We start from the raw sequence: 14,153 nt of genomic DNA, 5'->3' as shown, positions 1-14,153 counted from the left end.
GCGGTGCACTCTGGTGTTCCTCAGGGATCAATTTTGGGCCCTTTATTTTTTAGTATTTACATTTTTCCACTTGGCCAACTTTTCAGAACACTTGGTCCAGTCCAATTTTCTCTGTCTAAACAGTCAGTTATGCTTATTGGTTCACCTCACCAGTTGCACAAAACGGAGCCTGTAACCTTAAGTGTGGATGGCTCTTCTTTACAGTTTCAAACTAAACAACAAAAAAAAATCTGGGGGTGATATTGGACACCAACTTACCATTTGTTCGGCATGTTTGTAATACAGTCAAAGCATCTTTTTTCATCTCAGAAACATAGGTAAATTACATCCCATATTGACTTTTTCTGTGGATTAAATGTTAATCAACACTTTTTTCTTCTTTTGCATTTTGATTATTGTAATTGACAGAAGTTACAAAAGCTACCCTAAGTAAATAACAGTTGGTACAAAATTCAGCTGCAAGAATTCTGATTAAGACCAGTGCAAGGGAGCACATCACACTTATCTTGGAAAAATTGCTCTGGCTTCCTGTTAGTTTTCATTTTGATTTTAAAATTCTCATGCTCACTTATAAGACCTTGAATAATTTGGCATCTCAATATTTGTCAGAGCTTTCAACACCCAACACCCTACATCCCTACATGTGTTCATACACTCTTCTGAAGCTGGTCTTTTAACGGTTCATACAACTCTGCTAAAAACTATGGGTGATCAGGCTTCTTCATTGGCTCCCAAATTGTGGAATTCCTTGCCCTCTGAGATTAGGAATGCACAATCCCTTAGTGTTTTTAAATAATCCCTTGAAGTTTACTTTTTAGGTTAGCTTTTATGTGATTCATTTGTCTTTTATTATAAAGGTTTGTAGTCTTTTGTTAGATTTTTTTACTTCCTGTACTTTTCACTTATTGTATTTAAACTTCATATTTTTATATGTATGTAAAGCACTTTAAGATGCGACTTTTAAAGGGGTCATAAGATGTTGCTAAAAATAGCTTTATTTGGTGTATTTGGTGTCATGAAGTGTGGTTATGTGGTTTAAAGTTATAAAAAACATTATTTTTCACATAAAGTACATCATTGTTGCTCCTCTATGCCCCGCGTTTCTGAAACACATCAATTTCAACAAAGCTTATCTTTTATAAAGAATATCTCTTTGGATTTGAGACTTTAGCTTTTGCAACTTTACAGATCTTCTTTATGCACCAAGATCTTGTAACACTCCAAAGAGAAAGGCAAGATTTGAAATTTCATCATATGACCCCTAATTATTATTATCTCGATGGGTGGACAGAGTTTGTCATCATCAAAAATGGCAGCCTGACAGGCCAGATTTGTTCTAATGGATGACAACGCACACCCACAACGAGCAAGACAGAATTATTGGAGGAGGAGGGCATCTCAAGGATGGAGTTGCCAGCTCAGTCACCCAACAGAAGTACTGAAAAACCAATCGTTTTTGGTGCACTTTTGTATTCACGAATGTGTGATAAGCCAATAACATTACAATAACATGTGATCAATAACATTGATTAATAGCAGACTTACATGTTATATATTAATTTTGAACAATACCCTTGTCTTAGATGAAGAAGAGATGGCCACAATACTAATATTTAAAATCCATCAGGGAAAGGGATCATTTGTTGCTTTAGTATTTGTAGAACATAAAGATGACCAAATAAATTTGGTTTATTTAACAGCTGTGGTGAAGGTTATGGCATATATCTTGGACTACCCTTCCATCTGGCATTCCTCCATTCCATACAGTAGCCTAATCAGCTTCATTTTCAGAAGGTGCGATGGTGAGAACGTGTGTGTAATCAATGCATCCAACCACACTGGAAATCCTAAAGGAAATTCTAATTATAAGGTTACAAAGAGGTCCCAAAAAGATGTTATCAAGTGAACGCCATTTAAAAATGGTAACTTTCAAATAAATATGCATGTGTATATGACAAAATAAATTTAATTAAATTAAATCCTCTCCTGACGTAAATGTAACGCACTGCAAATTAATGCCGCCTCCTCATCTTATGGATCCCTTATAAAAAATAACAAATAAAAAAAAGACATGCCATTTATGTCACATTTACCGTGTCTGCATGATGAAAATGAAAGTTGTCCAGTGAGAAAAATAATATTGTTTCTATTTTCATTAAGATGATTTTTCTTACCCCCCTTGCAATTAATTTTACTTGTTTACCCCAGGAAACAAGACTAAATATCGTATATATTTTTTCTTGTATTGAAAATATTTGAAATAGGGCAAATATATCAGCAATAAAAGTATTTTTTTGCAGCGTGAATGAATGAATTAGGTATTTAAACATTGCTTACGCTTTAAAAGGGGGAAGAGACCGAGAAAACTCTGGGTTTACCGAAGACCACTTGCTATATACATAACTGTATTGTACTAATCTATATTATGCGCTCTCTGTCACGCCCACTGATCACAAGTGCGCTGATTATGAACTGACCCTGGAACAGCACCTGCCCCGGAGCAGGTCATCTTCAGAGAGCAAGCAGCTATTACATATCATTTTAAAACCGAAAGCTGAGGTTATCCTGCTTTTTGGAATAGCCCCCGGACGTGTTTGTGTGTGTGTGTGAGAGAGAGAGAGAGAGAGAGAGAGACTGACTGACGAGAGACGGGCAGATATCGACAGCACTGGCTGCCCAAAGACCTTTTCAGCACATCTTTGGACAACATATATTTAACTAAATTAATAATAATAAAAAAAATAATCTATGCAAATCTTTATGCATTTTAAGATTGTAGCGACAGCGCCTGATTATGACTTTTATTTTGGTTTGGTCGCATGACGTCACATAAATTCGCCCCGCTCCTGATTCTGTTGTGATTCTGGCATAAGAAAGGTTTGTGCTTTACAACGTATGTGGTTTTGGGAATTTAAGTCGTTTAATTGGGTACAATTGTTCAATTAACGTTATAGTTTTTAATTATTTATGTAGTTTTAAATAATTATTAAATACAACGTTGAGACATTTATATACCACTTAGGGACGTTCTTTTTGGGAATCAACACACGAGTCTTTGTGCGTCTAATTTCTCTCCGTGACTAACGTTATGTATATCGTGAATCAACACGAATTTAGTCACTTAAAAATAATGACGGGAGAAATTCTCATTAATTGAACAAAATGTTTCGTAAAATGATTCAAAGTTTCGCAGCGCTCGAAAGACTGCACGTTGGCGACACCAGATGGTCAAAGCGTTGCAAATGCAAAGAAAAAACAAAACGTGTGTAACTATTATAACTTTTTCAAACCAACTGCAAATGGTTTCAGAAAAGCCTGATCTACTAAATATAATCACAAATGCCAAATATACACAAGTAAACATCAAGTGCCTGTGCATACGTTGTATTATTTTATTATTTTGTAACTTATTAATTTTGATCTAAAGACAGGTAACCTCCCTGAGAAACAACTGAGATCAACTTGACATACTATTATAAAGATGGCGTTTATTAAAGAGGAGGTAGAAGACATGAAGATCGAGGAAGCAGTCCAAGTGAAACATGAAGATACAGAAGAACAAACAGGTTGGTTAAAAAAAATTATCAAAGTCATTTGATCCTATTATAAATGAAGAGCTCAAATTCTTTGCATCACATTGGTGGCTTGTAAACGTGTCTTTTTCTTAGGGCGGTGCGGTCAGGAGATTTATTTCAGAAAGTAGGATTAACTCACTGTCATATAAACTGCAAACTCTTGGTTAATTAACCTTAATCTTTCAGATTTCATTTTTGAAAACCATAACCAGATGTAAATTCAGTCAACACAGAGTTATTCGTGGTGAAAACACAAAAACATTCTCAACAGAGAATTCAAGAAACATTTATAAATGTATGAGCAAATTTGCACATAAAATTCACCTTGCCGAATACTGTTTTCCTGATTCACAAATGCACGGTAAACCTCAGATTTGATAGTTAAATGCATGTTAATAAATTCAAACAGTTTGTAAATAGGGTGCACATACATGCTTATTCACATTAGCATAATTACAACTATCTGTATTATGTGTACAGGAATGTTCTGGCATCCTTGGATTCCCTTCTCAGTTTTGACTGTGGTATATTGCATGGATCAGGGGTGTCAAACTCTGTTCCTGGAGGGCCACAAGTAATCTTCAAGTCCTTGATTAGATCTTTCAGGTGTGTTTATTTAGAAGTGGAGCAAAACTTTGAAGGAGTATGGCCATTCAAACCATAATCTTTCAGTTGACTGCTGGAGCACATAAGTAGTGCTCGCATTGCTCCAGCATCAGCTGTTTCAGCTAGGGATGCATGATTACTATTATGCCATTTCCTATATTGCCTTTCTTGCAATGTGCAATGTAGCTGTATGTGAATGTAAACGAGCAGCAAAGTTGTGAAGTCGAAAGTGCATGATAAATAAAGTTGTCTTCCAAAATAAAGAATCAACACTTTACAGCCTAAACGAGTCATTAGTAATTCCAATCCCACTTCCATGACAGCTGCATGTCGAGGGGTAACACATTTGCATAATTCCTGCCTATGTTCTACTTTAGCCAGCAGCTAACAATTTGACCGCGCCCACAAACAACTGCTTCTAGTCTTGGGTGAAATTATAATTTTACAAATCATCATATTGCCGGCCCATGAGATCCACGATATTATAGTGTGTGCGTGTGTATGTTGGCGGGTGGGTGGGTTGGTGCAAGAGATAGACTTTTTCATAACTATTGTGGTGTTTTAAACCACATGAGCCTGAAAGAGAGAGAGAGCCTATGAAAGCACCAATAATTGAAATAACATACTTATATACATAAATAAGGGCCTTTCGCACTGCTTTAGTTCCAGAACTAAATGTAAAGTACTAAAGTACTGGGAAGTCGCAAAAACCATTTCCCAGTACCATTTAAAGGGTTGCATTCACACAGACAGTGTGTACTAGGGTGTGATGTAAGCTGGTCGACACCGATGTAATTTGTGCAAGGCGTTCAATGTTAACAAAGAACAATAACGTTAACAACAGGAGGATGGAGGACGCTGTGATCGGAGCTGTGTTTTTGTTGTGTCAGCATTTTAAATTATGACAGGTGAGGGCGTTTTCGAATGCAACTGGCCAATCAGTGTCCACTTACTTCACGAGTACAAGTTGTGCTGTTTAGACTCTGCTCTGGAGTAGGAGCTAATGGGCTAGGTGCACAAGATGGCGCCGGTGAGCTTCAGCGACGCGAGTGTGTGCATACTTATTTCCGGTCCTACGACGCTCGCATTTACTATAAGGGAAACTTACATACGAAACTCTCCTAGATGGATATAATTAATGTTTTTCAAATTTAACAGCGAATAGTTGTATATCAAAGACACAAGAAAACCTCCTCCCTACATTTTTGCGTCCCTCTGTGTGGAAATTCATCAAGCTACAATGCAGAGATTGCTTTATTATTCTGTTGATTATGCGGATCAGCTTCAGCGTCAGGTTAATCAGTCCACATGAGATTTCTTCATTCAAACACAAACCACTCAAACATGCATACTTTACATTTTCGGAGAGCTGATTTTGTTCAATTGTTTGTTTTATTATAATCAAACTGTAAAGACAGAGAAAATCATTCACTTCTCTTAACTAGGGATTGGTTCCAAGAACCAGTATTTTTTTGGACTGGTAGGTAATTGGGCCAATAAAAGACTACCGATAAGCTTCAGGACAAACGATATTGTAATCGATACTTTATCGTTGTTTTGTTGTCTGTGACCCTGTGGCTCAGTGGTAGAGCATTGTGTTAGCAGCGCTAAAGGTTGAAGGCTCGATTCCCAGGGATTACGTTAAGTAAAAAATGTAAGCCTGAATGCACTATAAGTCGCTTTGGATAAAAGCATCTGCTAAATGCATAAATGTAAATATTATCTCTGTATATTTCAATGTTAATGACGAATTAGAAGCTTCTTATAATTTTCCTGTTTGCTTGACCTGCTTGTGATATCTATGTGCATGTGCAGTGTGTGTTTGCATGCGATCAGTAATGGTGGCAAGAACGAAACAAAATTAAGTTACAAAACTAAGCAACACCAGTGTCCGTTGCAATATATGCAGTTGTGTAATAGTGAACAAAGGAGGCACCACTAGTTATACAATGAAACATTTACTAACAAAACACAAAAATCTACCTGAAGCAATACGCTGTATTTAATGTCTCCGGCTCCAACTTTAACTCGCGAGACACATTTCACATGAATTGTTGATTCAGCGATAGTTGCACTTATGACACACTGCATCCACTCACGATGCCCCCGAGGCGGCGGTGTCCGCTCCGAAAGCTCCAGAGTCGAGTCAGGTTCCGGTTGACCCTCTAGAGTCGAGTTAGGTTCCAGTTGACCCTCCAGAGTCGAGTCAGGTTCCAGTTGACCCTCCAGAGTCGAGTCAGGTTCCAGTGAACTCTCCAAAGTCGAGTCAGGTTCCAGTGAATTCTCCAGAGTCGAGTCAGGTGTTTGTGGATCCTTCAGAGTCAGGGCTAGTCAGTGATGACCTTCCAGAGTCAGGGCTAGTTACCGCTGACAAGTCAAGTCAAGTCACCGGTGATCTTCATGAACAAAGGCAAGTCACCAAGAAACTTCATTAGCAGTGTTGGGTCAGCACTGATCTTCTGGAGTCCAGTATGTACACCATGGGATTGCCAGATTGTCGTCCTCCCATTGGTCTGACCACACGGTTGTGGTGGTCTTCTGCTCCGCCCTGGGGAGCGTTCGCCCTGACCACACGGTTGTGGTGGTCTTCTGCTCCGCCCTGGGGAGCGTTCGCCCTGACCACACGGTTGTGGTGGTCTTCTGCTCCGTCCTGGAGGGCTTCCGCCTTGACCACACGATTGTGGTGGTCTTCTGCTTCGCCCTGGGGACCAGGCCAAAAAAAATATTTAGTCACTCACATGAATGTTTTAGTACTACCTAAATGTCCAGACGGGGTGGTCATGAGAAAGTCTAAGCACAGCCTTTCGATAACCAGCAGGTAATACAATCTGATACTCTGGACTTAATCCAGCCTCTTTTGCATAAAGAGACAGCCACTCATGCTTTAAGACGCCTTGGTCCCAGAAAAACCATACCCCATCGGCACTACCTCCTTTCCTTTTATTCTCCATGGCCTCAACACAGCGCGTTAGAGAAGGGTCAGACTTTTGGGCTCTACAAAGTTGTTTTCGCCCCATCGTCAAAGAAGATTCTTTCTCCAGAATCTCATTATCTGTATTACCCACACTGGAAAAAACAGATAACCTTAACTTAGGAGGGAGAATCTCAAGAAGCAAGAAAGGTGACATACAAATCAATCGCATCCTCATTTTTGCGTGCCTGTGCACGAGTGATAGCACATGCTGAAAATATTGAAGGGAATGGACTGCCAAGCTCTTCATCACAAACCAGAGTCTTCGCTACAATTGGGTGAGGAAAAACTTTAGCACCAGACAGGTAATTTCCCAAGATTAAACTTACGCCCTCTACAGGGAATCTGGAACGTACCCCCATTTTTACAGGAACTGAAACCAGATTAGAGATAAAAAACAGTATGAAGAGGAATTTTATCACAATTCAATTTGATTCCATGAACTAATGCGCAAGTTCCAGTGTACGTCACTTCTGAAATAGTAATGCAGTTTTAACGATTGGGCTGACCCCGCATCCCTCAAAATAGAGATTGAATTCATAGTACCATCCAGAGAAACTGACACTTTCCGTTTAAAAACAAAGGGTGTAAATGCAGAACTGTCTGCATTTCTATTCTTCCAGGCTTTACAATCAACAATAAGATGATTTGGGTCTAAGCAATAAAAGCAAACTCTCTTGTTCTCAACACTCTTGCTATTTTCCTTACCCTCTACTGCAGAGCGCACCATAGGTTTCGTTGAGCAAGTGTATGTCAAAGGTTTCTGCACACCTGAAAACATTGAAGTACTATGATTCGGGCTAACAGCAGAAGAAAATAGTCTTATGTGTCAAAATATATTTATCCACCAACACTGCAGCTTCTGAAAGGGACTTTACCTTTTGCTTATTTAGGTAAATAACTAAATTTTCTGAAAAACAATTTTTTAAATCCTCCATCAGAATCAGTTCTTGAAATTGCTCAAAAAGTAGTTGTTTTCTAAGCAGTGCACCACTTTTCTAACAGAGCTCTCTTATCGCGTGCAAACTGCAAAAACTTTTGTTTAGCCAATTTAGTATAGTTACGAAACTTTTGCCTGTACACTTCAGGCACAAGTTCATAAACTCACAAAACGGCAGCGTTCACCAAATCATAATTAAGAGACTCCTCGATGGGCAAAGCAGAACATACTTCTTGAGCTTTACCAACTAAACTGGATTGTAACATTAACCCCCACATATCTTTCGGCCAATTAAGTTTAGCAGCAATACGCTTATGTGATGAAATAAGCATCGGCTTTTCTCGAAAAGGAGGAACACGCTTAATGTACTTACTGGGATCAAACAAATTAACAGCAGCAGACTGAATAGGTGAAGGCATGTTTGCATGTACTGGAATCACGACAGGTGGAATAGCTACCTGTTTAACCACCTGCTTAGGTGCAGAACTTAATACAGAAACCTTCAATATTTTTTCAATCTATATTAGATATAGATTTTTTTTACATTCATCAAACTGCTGTATAGTGGGTTTTGAAATCAATTATCCAACATCTAACTCCATTATTAATGTTCGTTACTGCTTTACACTTTAAATCAGCAAGACAAAAATAGGAGTAAATTTTACTCCCCAAGATGACAGAAAATGGTAACACTTAGACTTGTTCGTTACTCACAAAAATTAACGAGCGGTTTCTTCCACTTGTACTCAAAACAATTAAGAAAGAGAAATTCATTCGTAGTGTGGATTGTTGTGTTATAATCAGCAGTTTGAACTCCCATTCTAATGGCACTCATTTACTGCAGAGGATCCATTGGTGAGTAAGTGATGTAATGGTCAATTTATCCAAAAAGTATCTCCTCTTTCATGTACTTAGTCGATGTAGGAGCTAGCAAACATGCTGGTTTTTATAGCTTAAATCAGTGGTTCCCAACCTTTTTCAACTCGCAGCCCACACAACTAAACACATATGTTTGCGTGGCCCACTGTAAAAAAATTTATTAACCCCACTATTGTTGGGTTAATAACTTAGTACTCAGAAGCTAGATAGAAAATAACTCTGTCTGGCACCGCTTGACACAACTGCAGTTGTTCTGTAGCATATGTAGCAAAAATATCTAAGATAAATTGGCAGTTTATTCTTAAACCAATCAGCGAGCTCAAATAGTGGAAGCTATTGTTATTTAATTATATATATGAAATGATGTTATTATGTTATGACTTAGACATGTTTGCATATTTGAACAATATTATTTATTTTAATAGTAATTGGTGGCCCACCAGCAAAACCATTGTGACCCGCTAGGGGGCCTCGGCCCACAGGTTGAAAACCATTGGTTTAAATGTTTTGCTGTTTTACTGTGCCATTAAACTGAACTTAACTTGTATTTTTCATTTTTGATCTAGGCCTGTTAGTGCTGAAAGAGGAGGGTCAAGAACTGAATGAAATAGAAGAGAAAGATGAGAAGCATCTTGATTGTATGATTGGAGGAAAATCCCCACATACTAAAGATACTTCCTCAAGAGAAAGAGCTCAACAGAAGGCAACTAGGAGTTATTTCACCTGCGTTCAGTGTGGTAAGAGTTTCAATCAACATGGAAACCTTGAAGTACACATGAGAATTCACAATGAAGAGAGCTCTTTCACCTGCCAACAGTGTGAAAAGAGTTTTACTGAGAAAGGAAATCTCAAAAGCCATATGAGAATTCACTCTGGAAAGAGAGAGAAGCCTTTCACATGTGGACTGTGTGGAAAAAGCTTCATACGAGAACTAAACCTTAGATATCACATGAACAATCACACAGGAGAGAAGCCGTTCACATGTGATCAGTGTGAAAAGAGTTTCACACGTAAAATAGGTCTTAATAGCCACATGAGAATTCATTCAAGAAAAAAATGTTTTAAATGTAACCAGTGTGGAATGAGTTTCCCAGACATGGATCATCTTAAAAGGCATGTAATAATTCACTCTGGAGAGAGGCCTTTCACATGCAAGCAGTGTGGAAAGGGTTTCAAATTCAATAGAAACCTTAAGACACACATGAGAATTCACACCGGAGAGAAGCCTTTCATGTGCCATTACTGTGGAAAGTGTTTCGGTCATAATGTAAGCCTTAAGACTCACTTAAGACTTCACACGGGAGAGAAGCCTTACACATGCTCTTTGTGCAGTAAGAGTTTCACATACAAATCAACCCTCAATGCCCACATGAGAACTCACACTGGAGAGTGCCCTTTCACATGCAAACTGTGTGGAAAGAGCTTCTCACAAAAAGGAAATCTACAGACTCACATGAGAATTCATACTGGGGAGAAGCCGTTCTTGTGTGGTCAGTGTGGAAAGAATTTCAGATGTAAAGTAACGCTTATTTACCATATGAGGATTCATTCAAGAGAGAACAGTTTTAAATGTCAGCAGTGTGGAACAAAGTTTACAGACAGTAAACACCTTAAAGATCATGTAATAACTCACATCGGAGAGAAGATTTTCATTTGCCATCACTGTGGGAAGTGTTTCAAACTTAAAGGAAACCTGAAGACTCACATGAGACTTCACACGGGAGAAAAGCCATTCACATGCAAACAGTGTGGAAAGAGTTTCAGACATAATGTAAGCCTCCAGACTCACACAAGACTTCACACTGGAGAAAAGCCATTCTCATGTTTTGAGTGTGAGGACAGTTTCACATACCAAAGAGATCTGAAGCGCCATTTACAAACTCATTCTGTAGAGAAACTGCAGTCTGACAAGAAGTTCACAAAAAAGAGCCATTTAAAATATCCCCTGCCCATTCACCCTGGAAGAAGGCGACTTAATTGTGATCAGTGTAATAAAACATTTCTTTTGCCATCTCTCTTAAAGATACACCTGAAAAGTCATGCAGATTTAAGACCCTATTTGTGTTTCTTGTGTGGAAAGAGTTTTAAATGGCTCAGAAATTTTAAATGGCACCAGAAAATACGTGTCTGTATGAAATCAAGGCTCCGTTCACACTGCAGCTGAATGTAGCCAAAATCTGAATTTTCTGCTCAAAAATGATTCCTTTCCTGTCATTTCAAATATTGATCCGCTATGGTAGGCCACAAATTAAAAAGTTGAGTTATCTTAAAATAATAAGGTAATTTGCTGCAAAGCAATTTTGAGTTTACTTAACTTCTGTAATTAAAGTTTTGCCAAATCATTGTAGAAAGTTGATTGAAACTGCTAGGTTAAGTTAGGTATACCTTCCTCAGTAAGTACATCTAACTAGACATCCTGAGTTTGTTTAAAGTTAAAAAGGGGGTTAAGTGAACTTTAAGAAATGAGAAGGGAAAACTCCAGATCCCCATCTTCATCCCTTTTGTGTAAGTATCTTCTGGGTCTGTGTCCTGGAGCAAAAAAAACAAAACAACAAAGACAGAATCGAAATCCATTTTTTTAATTAATTTAATTATGCTGGACAACAAAGAGTTTTTTATATTGTTTGGTCATTTTACATCGTGTTCGCTTGGATATAACACTTTTTTTAATTTGTGCTGTCACTGAGAATGATTCAACTTGGATTATTCAATAAATAAATTTTTCACACGCTTTGTCTTATAGAACAGTCAGCAGATTACAGGGTGTCCGCGGGGTTTTAAAAAGTATTAAAAAGTGATAAATCAAAATGGTCAAATTTAAGGCCATTTAAAGTGTTAAATGTGGTCTCAGAGGTATTATTTTTTTCCAAATTAGGTATTATTTTTTCCAGACTATCAGGTGTCTTATTCTGATTGAAATTCTATCTGCGTTCGTGTTAGTTCGTTTATATGGGCTTTAGCATATCTGGGCACATAATCAAAGATCTTCCGTCTCCGTCTCATGCTGACGTCATATTCAGTGGTCGTTCGGCATCATCTCAGAACACTGCGCGCTCAACAGAAGTGGCTGGCTTACGTTTTATTTTAGACTTGCTTCAAGGCATATCTTCAATGACTGGACAACCATCGTCGTCTTCATGGACAAATGCAAGTTTTCTAATAGCTGGGTTAACGACCGGTAGTACCGAGGTCCCGTTCAAACCCGGTTCTTGACGCATACAACGCTATGATTTCCGCGAAGCAGAAAACGAGTACGGAATCTCAAAATCCAGTCATGTAAATGAAACTTACATTTTAATATGGACAGTCATGGAATTTGTGAAAGCATAAATTAATCAAATCAAATCTCCATATGGACCAGTATCTGTAAATGTTAAGCCGCAAAAGTTGTTTGAAATATGAATCCGTGTTCTGCGCGTCTCTGTGTGAATGATCGAATGGCAGAGACGTGCAGGTTTATTTACTACATAGACTGAAGCGCATGACGCTTGCATTAATTTCAGCATCTGTTGTCTTCTCCTGTCAAAATAATCGAGTTAATTTAGAATTATTCATATTCATTTTCGAAAAAGCAGAAGACATACCGGTTTCTCCGGTAGTGGGCGGAGCTAATGGGCAAATAGAAATTTCAAAATGACAAATATGCATTCATTAGGCCTAAAAGAAAATTTTTACATAAGGGCATTGTGCTAGAAATATTACTATTATTTAGTAAAACGTATGTGATACTGCTACCACTGTTGCAAAAAAATAAAAAACTTTATTTAAAAAAAAAAAAAAATCTCAATATTTCTCCCATGTTTTAATTTTAATAGCAAATCCCCTTTATTTACCAAACATAAAATGTGTTTAAATTTGATAAATTAAAAGACAAATTAAATTTGGGTGAAACTTGTTTACTGTTTTTCATAATTATATAACTTGTAGAAAAACTTTAAACACAATTCTAAATAAGTATAAAGAATGGCATTGGTTTTATTTTTAGTGCTAAAAAGTTATTTTTTTTTTATTAGCAAATTTTTGTGTTTTGCTTTGGTACCGAAATTGGTACCGAGAACCGTGGATTTTCACTGGTATCGGTACCGAATACTGAAATATTGGTACCGTGACAACACTAACAGGCAGGCTTATTGTTCGGTCTATCCATTTTCTCCATTGCACATTTTATGGTATTTGTTTTATTTTTATTTACTAAGTGAAATAAATGTGCAATATGCTGTCAACATCAGTCTCTAAATCTATTATTTTTTGTATGTTATATATGTCAAAATCTGTGTAAATAATAGAAAGGTCGCTGATTAACACTTGCAATTCAGTGTCGTGATGGTTTTAAAAAATATTCTGAAGGTAGTGAAAAAGGTATTAAAAAGTAGTAAATTTAACTTAAGGATTGCTGTATATACCCTGGATTAGTTTCGGACACCAGACAAAATTGTTTTCTCTTTACAGCATCTGGTTGTATGAGTGTATATGTGGATAACAGACTGATAACACGTTTACCAGGCATGACTTCAGGACATACTAGCCAACCTTGAGACCTCAGAATTAGGGAGATATTCAAAGGGGAGGGGGGTTTGTTCACACACACAAACAAACGTAAAGAAGAATATAATTCATTTATTTGTACATAATTTATACATACATATTATGTACAATAACAACACTCATCCCTTTTCATCTTCCGCTGGTCTTTACTAGGAAAAATATAAAAACACTTTGGTTATTTTTGAACGCGATGCTACTGGTCTAATCAGATTCAATGATCTGTGCTAAGCAGTGCTAAAAGTGCTATCGCCAGACCCGGAGATCAGCTGAATGAATTAAGAAAAAAACAGTAAAACTCAACTTTTTATCTCTGGAAGAGTTGGAGAATGAGTGTTCAAGGGCAACTAGTATGCTCATTCACTGGTTACTAATTTTACAATGTTTACATGATTTGACACAAAATGATTACTTTATTTGCTAAATTATTACTTGATCAAGTTGGTCTAGGAGGGTCTTCATTTCATCTCCATAGGCTCCACCACGTGATCGGTACAACATAATCATCTTTGACAAAAAGGTACTCTTCAGGTTGGTTTGTGTAATTCTGTAAAAATCAGCACAGACCTTAACACACACACACAGTGAACCATAAGAATTAAGACTACACAAGTTAATTAATCTTTAAATAAATAAATAA

At 37.5% G+C, this 14,153-nt stretch overlaps 1 protein-coding gene across 5 annotated transcripts; it reads left to right on the top strand.

Annotated features, from left to right (window-relative positions):
• Positions 1–2,535: 2,535 nt before the first annotated feature.
• LOC127955949 (gastrula zinc finger protein XlCGF57.1) lies at positions 2,536–13,194 on the top strand. 5 transcript variants are annotated; one of them, XM_052553641.1, is made up of 3 exons: positions 2,536–2,877; positions 3,432–3,566; positions 9,538–13,194. In XM_052553641.1, the coding sequence occupies exons 2-3, from the start codon at positions 3,482–3,484 to the stop codon at positions 11,133–11,135; spliced, it is 1,683 nt and encodes a 560-aa protein (XP_052409601.1). In that variant the 5' UTR covers positions 2,536–2,877; positions 3,432–3,481; the 3' UTR covers positions 11,136–13,194. The 5 variants fall into 5 exon arrangements, with proteins under 5 accessions (XP_052409601.1, XP_052409598.1, XP_052409600.1 ...); XM_052553638.1 differs by having other exon boundaries at positions 2,537–2,877; positions 3,428–3,566; XM_052553640.1 differs by lacking the exon at positions 2,536–2,877 and adding an exon at positions 2,885–3,262.
• Positions 13,195–14,153: the final 959 nt, after the last annotated feature.

This window comes from Carassius gibelio, chromosome B4 (assembly GCF_023724105.1).
Source record: "Carassius gibelio isolate Cgi1373 ecotype wild population from Czech Republic chromosome B4, carGib1.2-hapl.c, whole genome shotgun sequence".
Taxonomy (NCBI): Eukaryota; Metazoa; Chordata; class Actinopteri; order Cypriniformes; family Cyprinidae; genus Carassius; species Carassius gibelio.
The sequence above is the reverse complement of the archived record's forward strand: the minus strand, read 5'-3'. Positions and strand labels throughout refer to the sequence as shown.

Bases quoted from the DNA above. Each gene is read 5' to 3' on its own strand.
- LOC127955949 (XM_052553641.1), top strand. From the start codon at position 3,482: ATGGCGTTTATTAAAGAGGAGGTAGAAGACATGAAGATCGAGGAAGCA. The intron at 3,567-9,537 runs GTTGGTTAAAAA...TTTTTGATCTAG, and splicing joins AGATACAGAAGAACAAACAG to GCCTGTTAGTGCTGAAAGAG.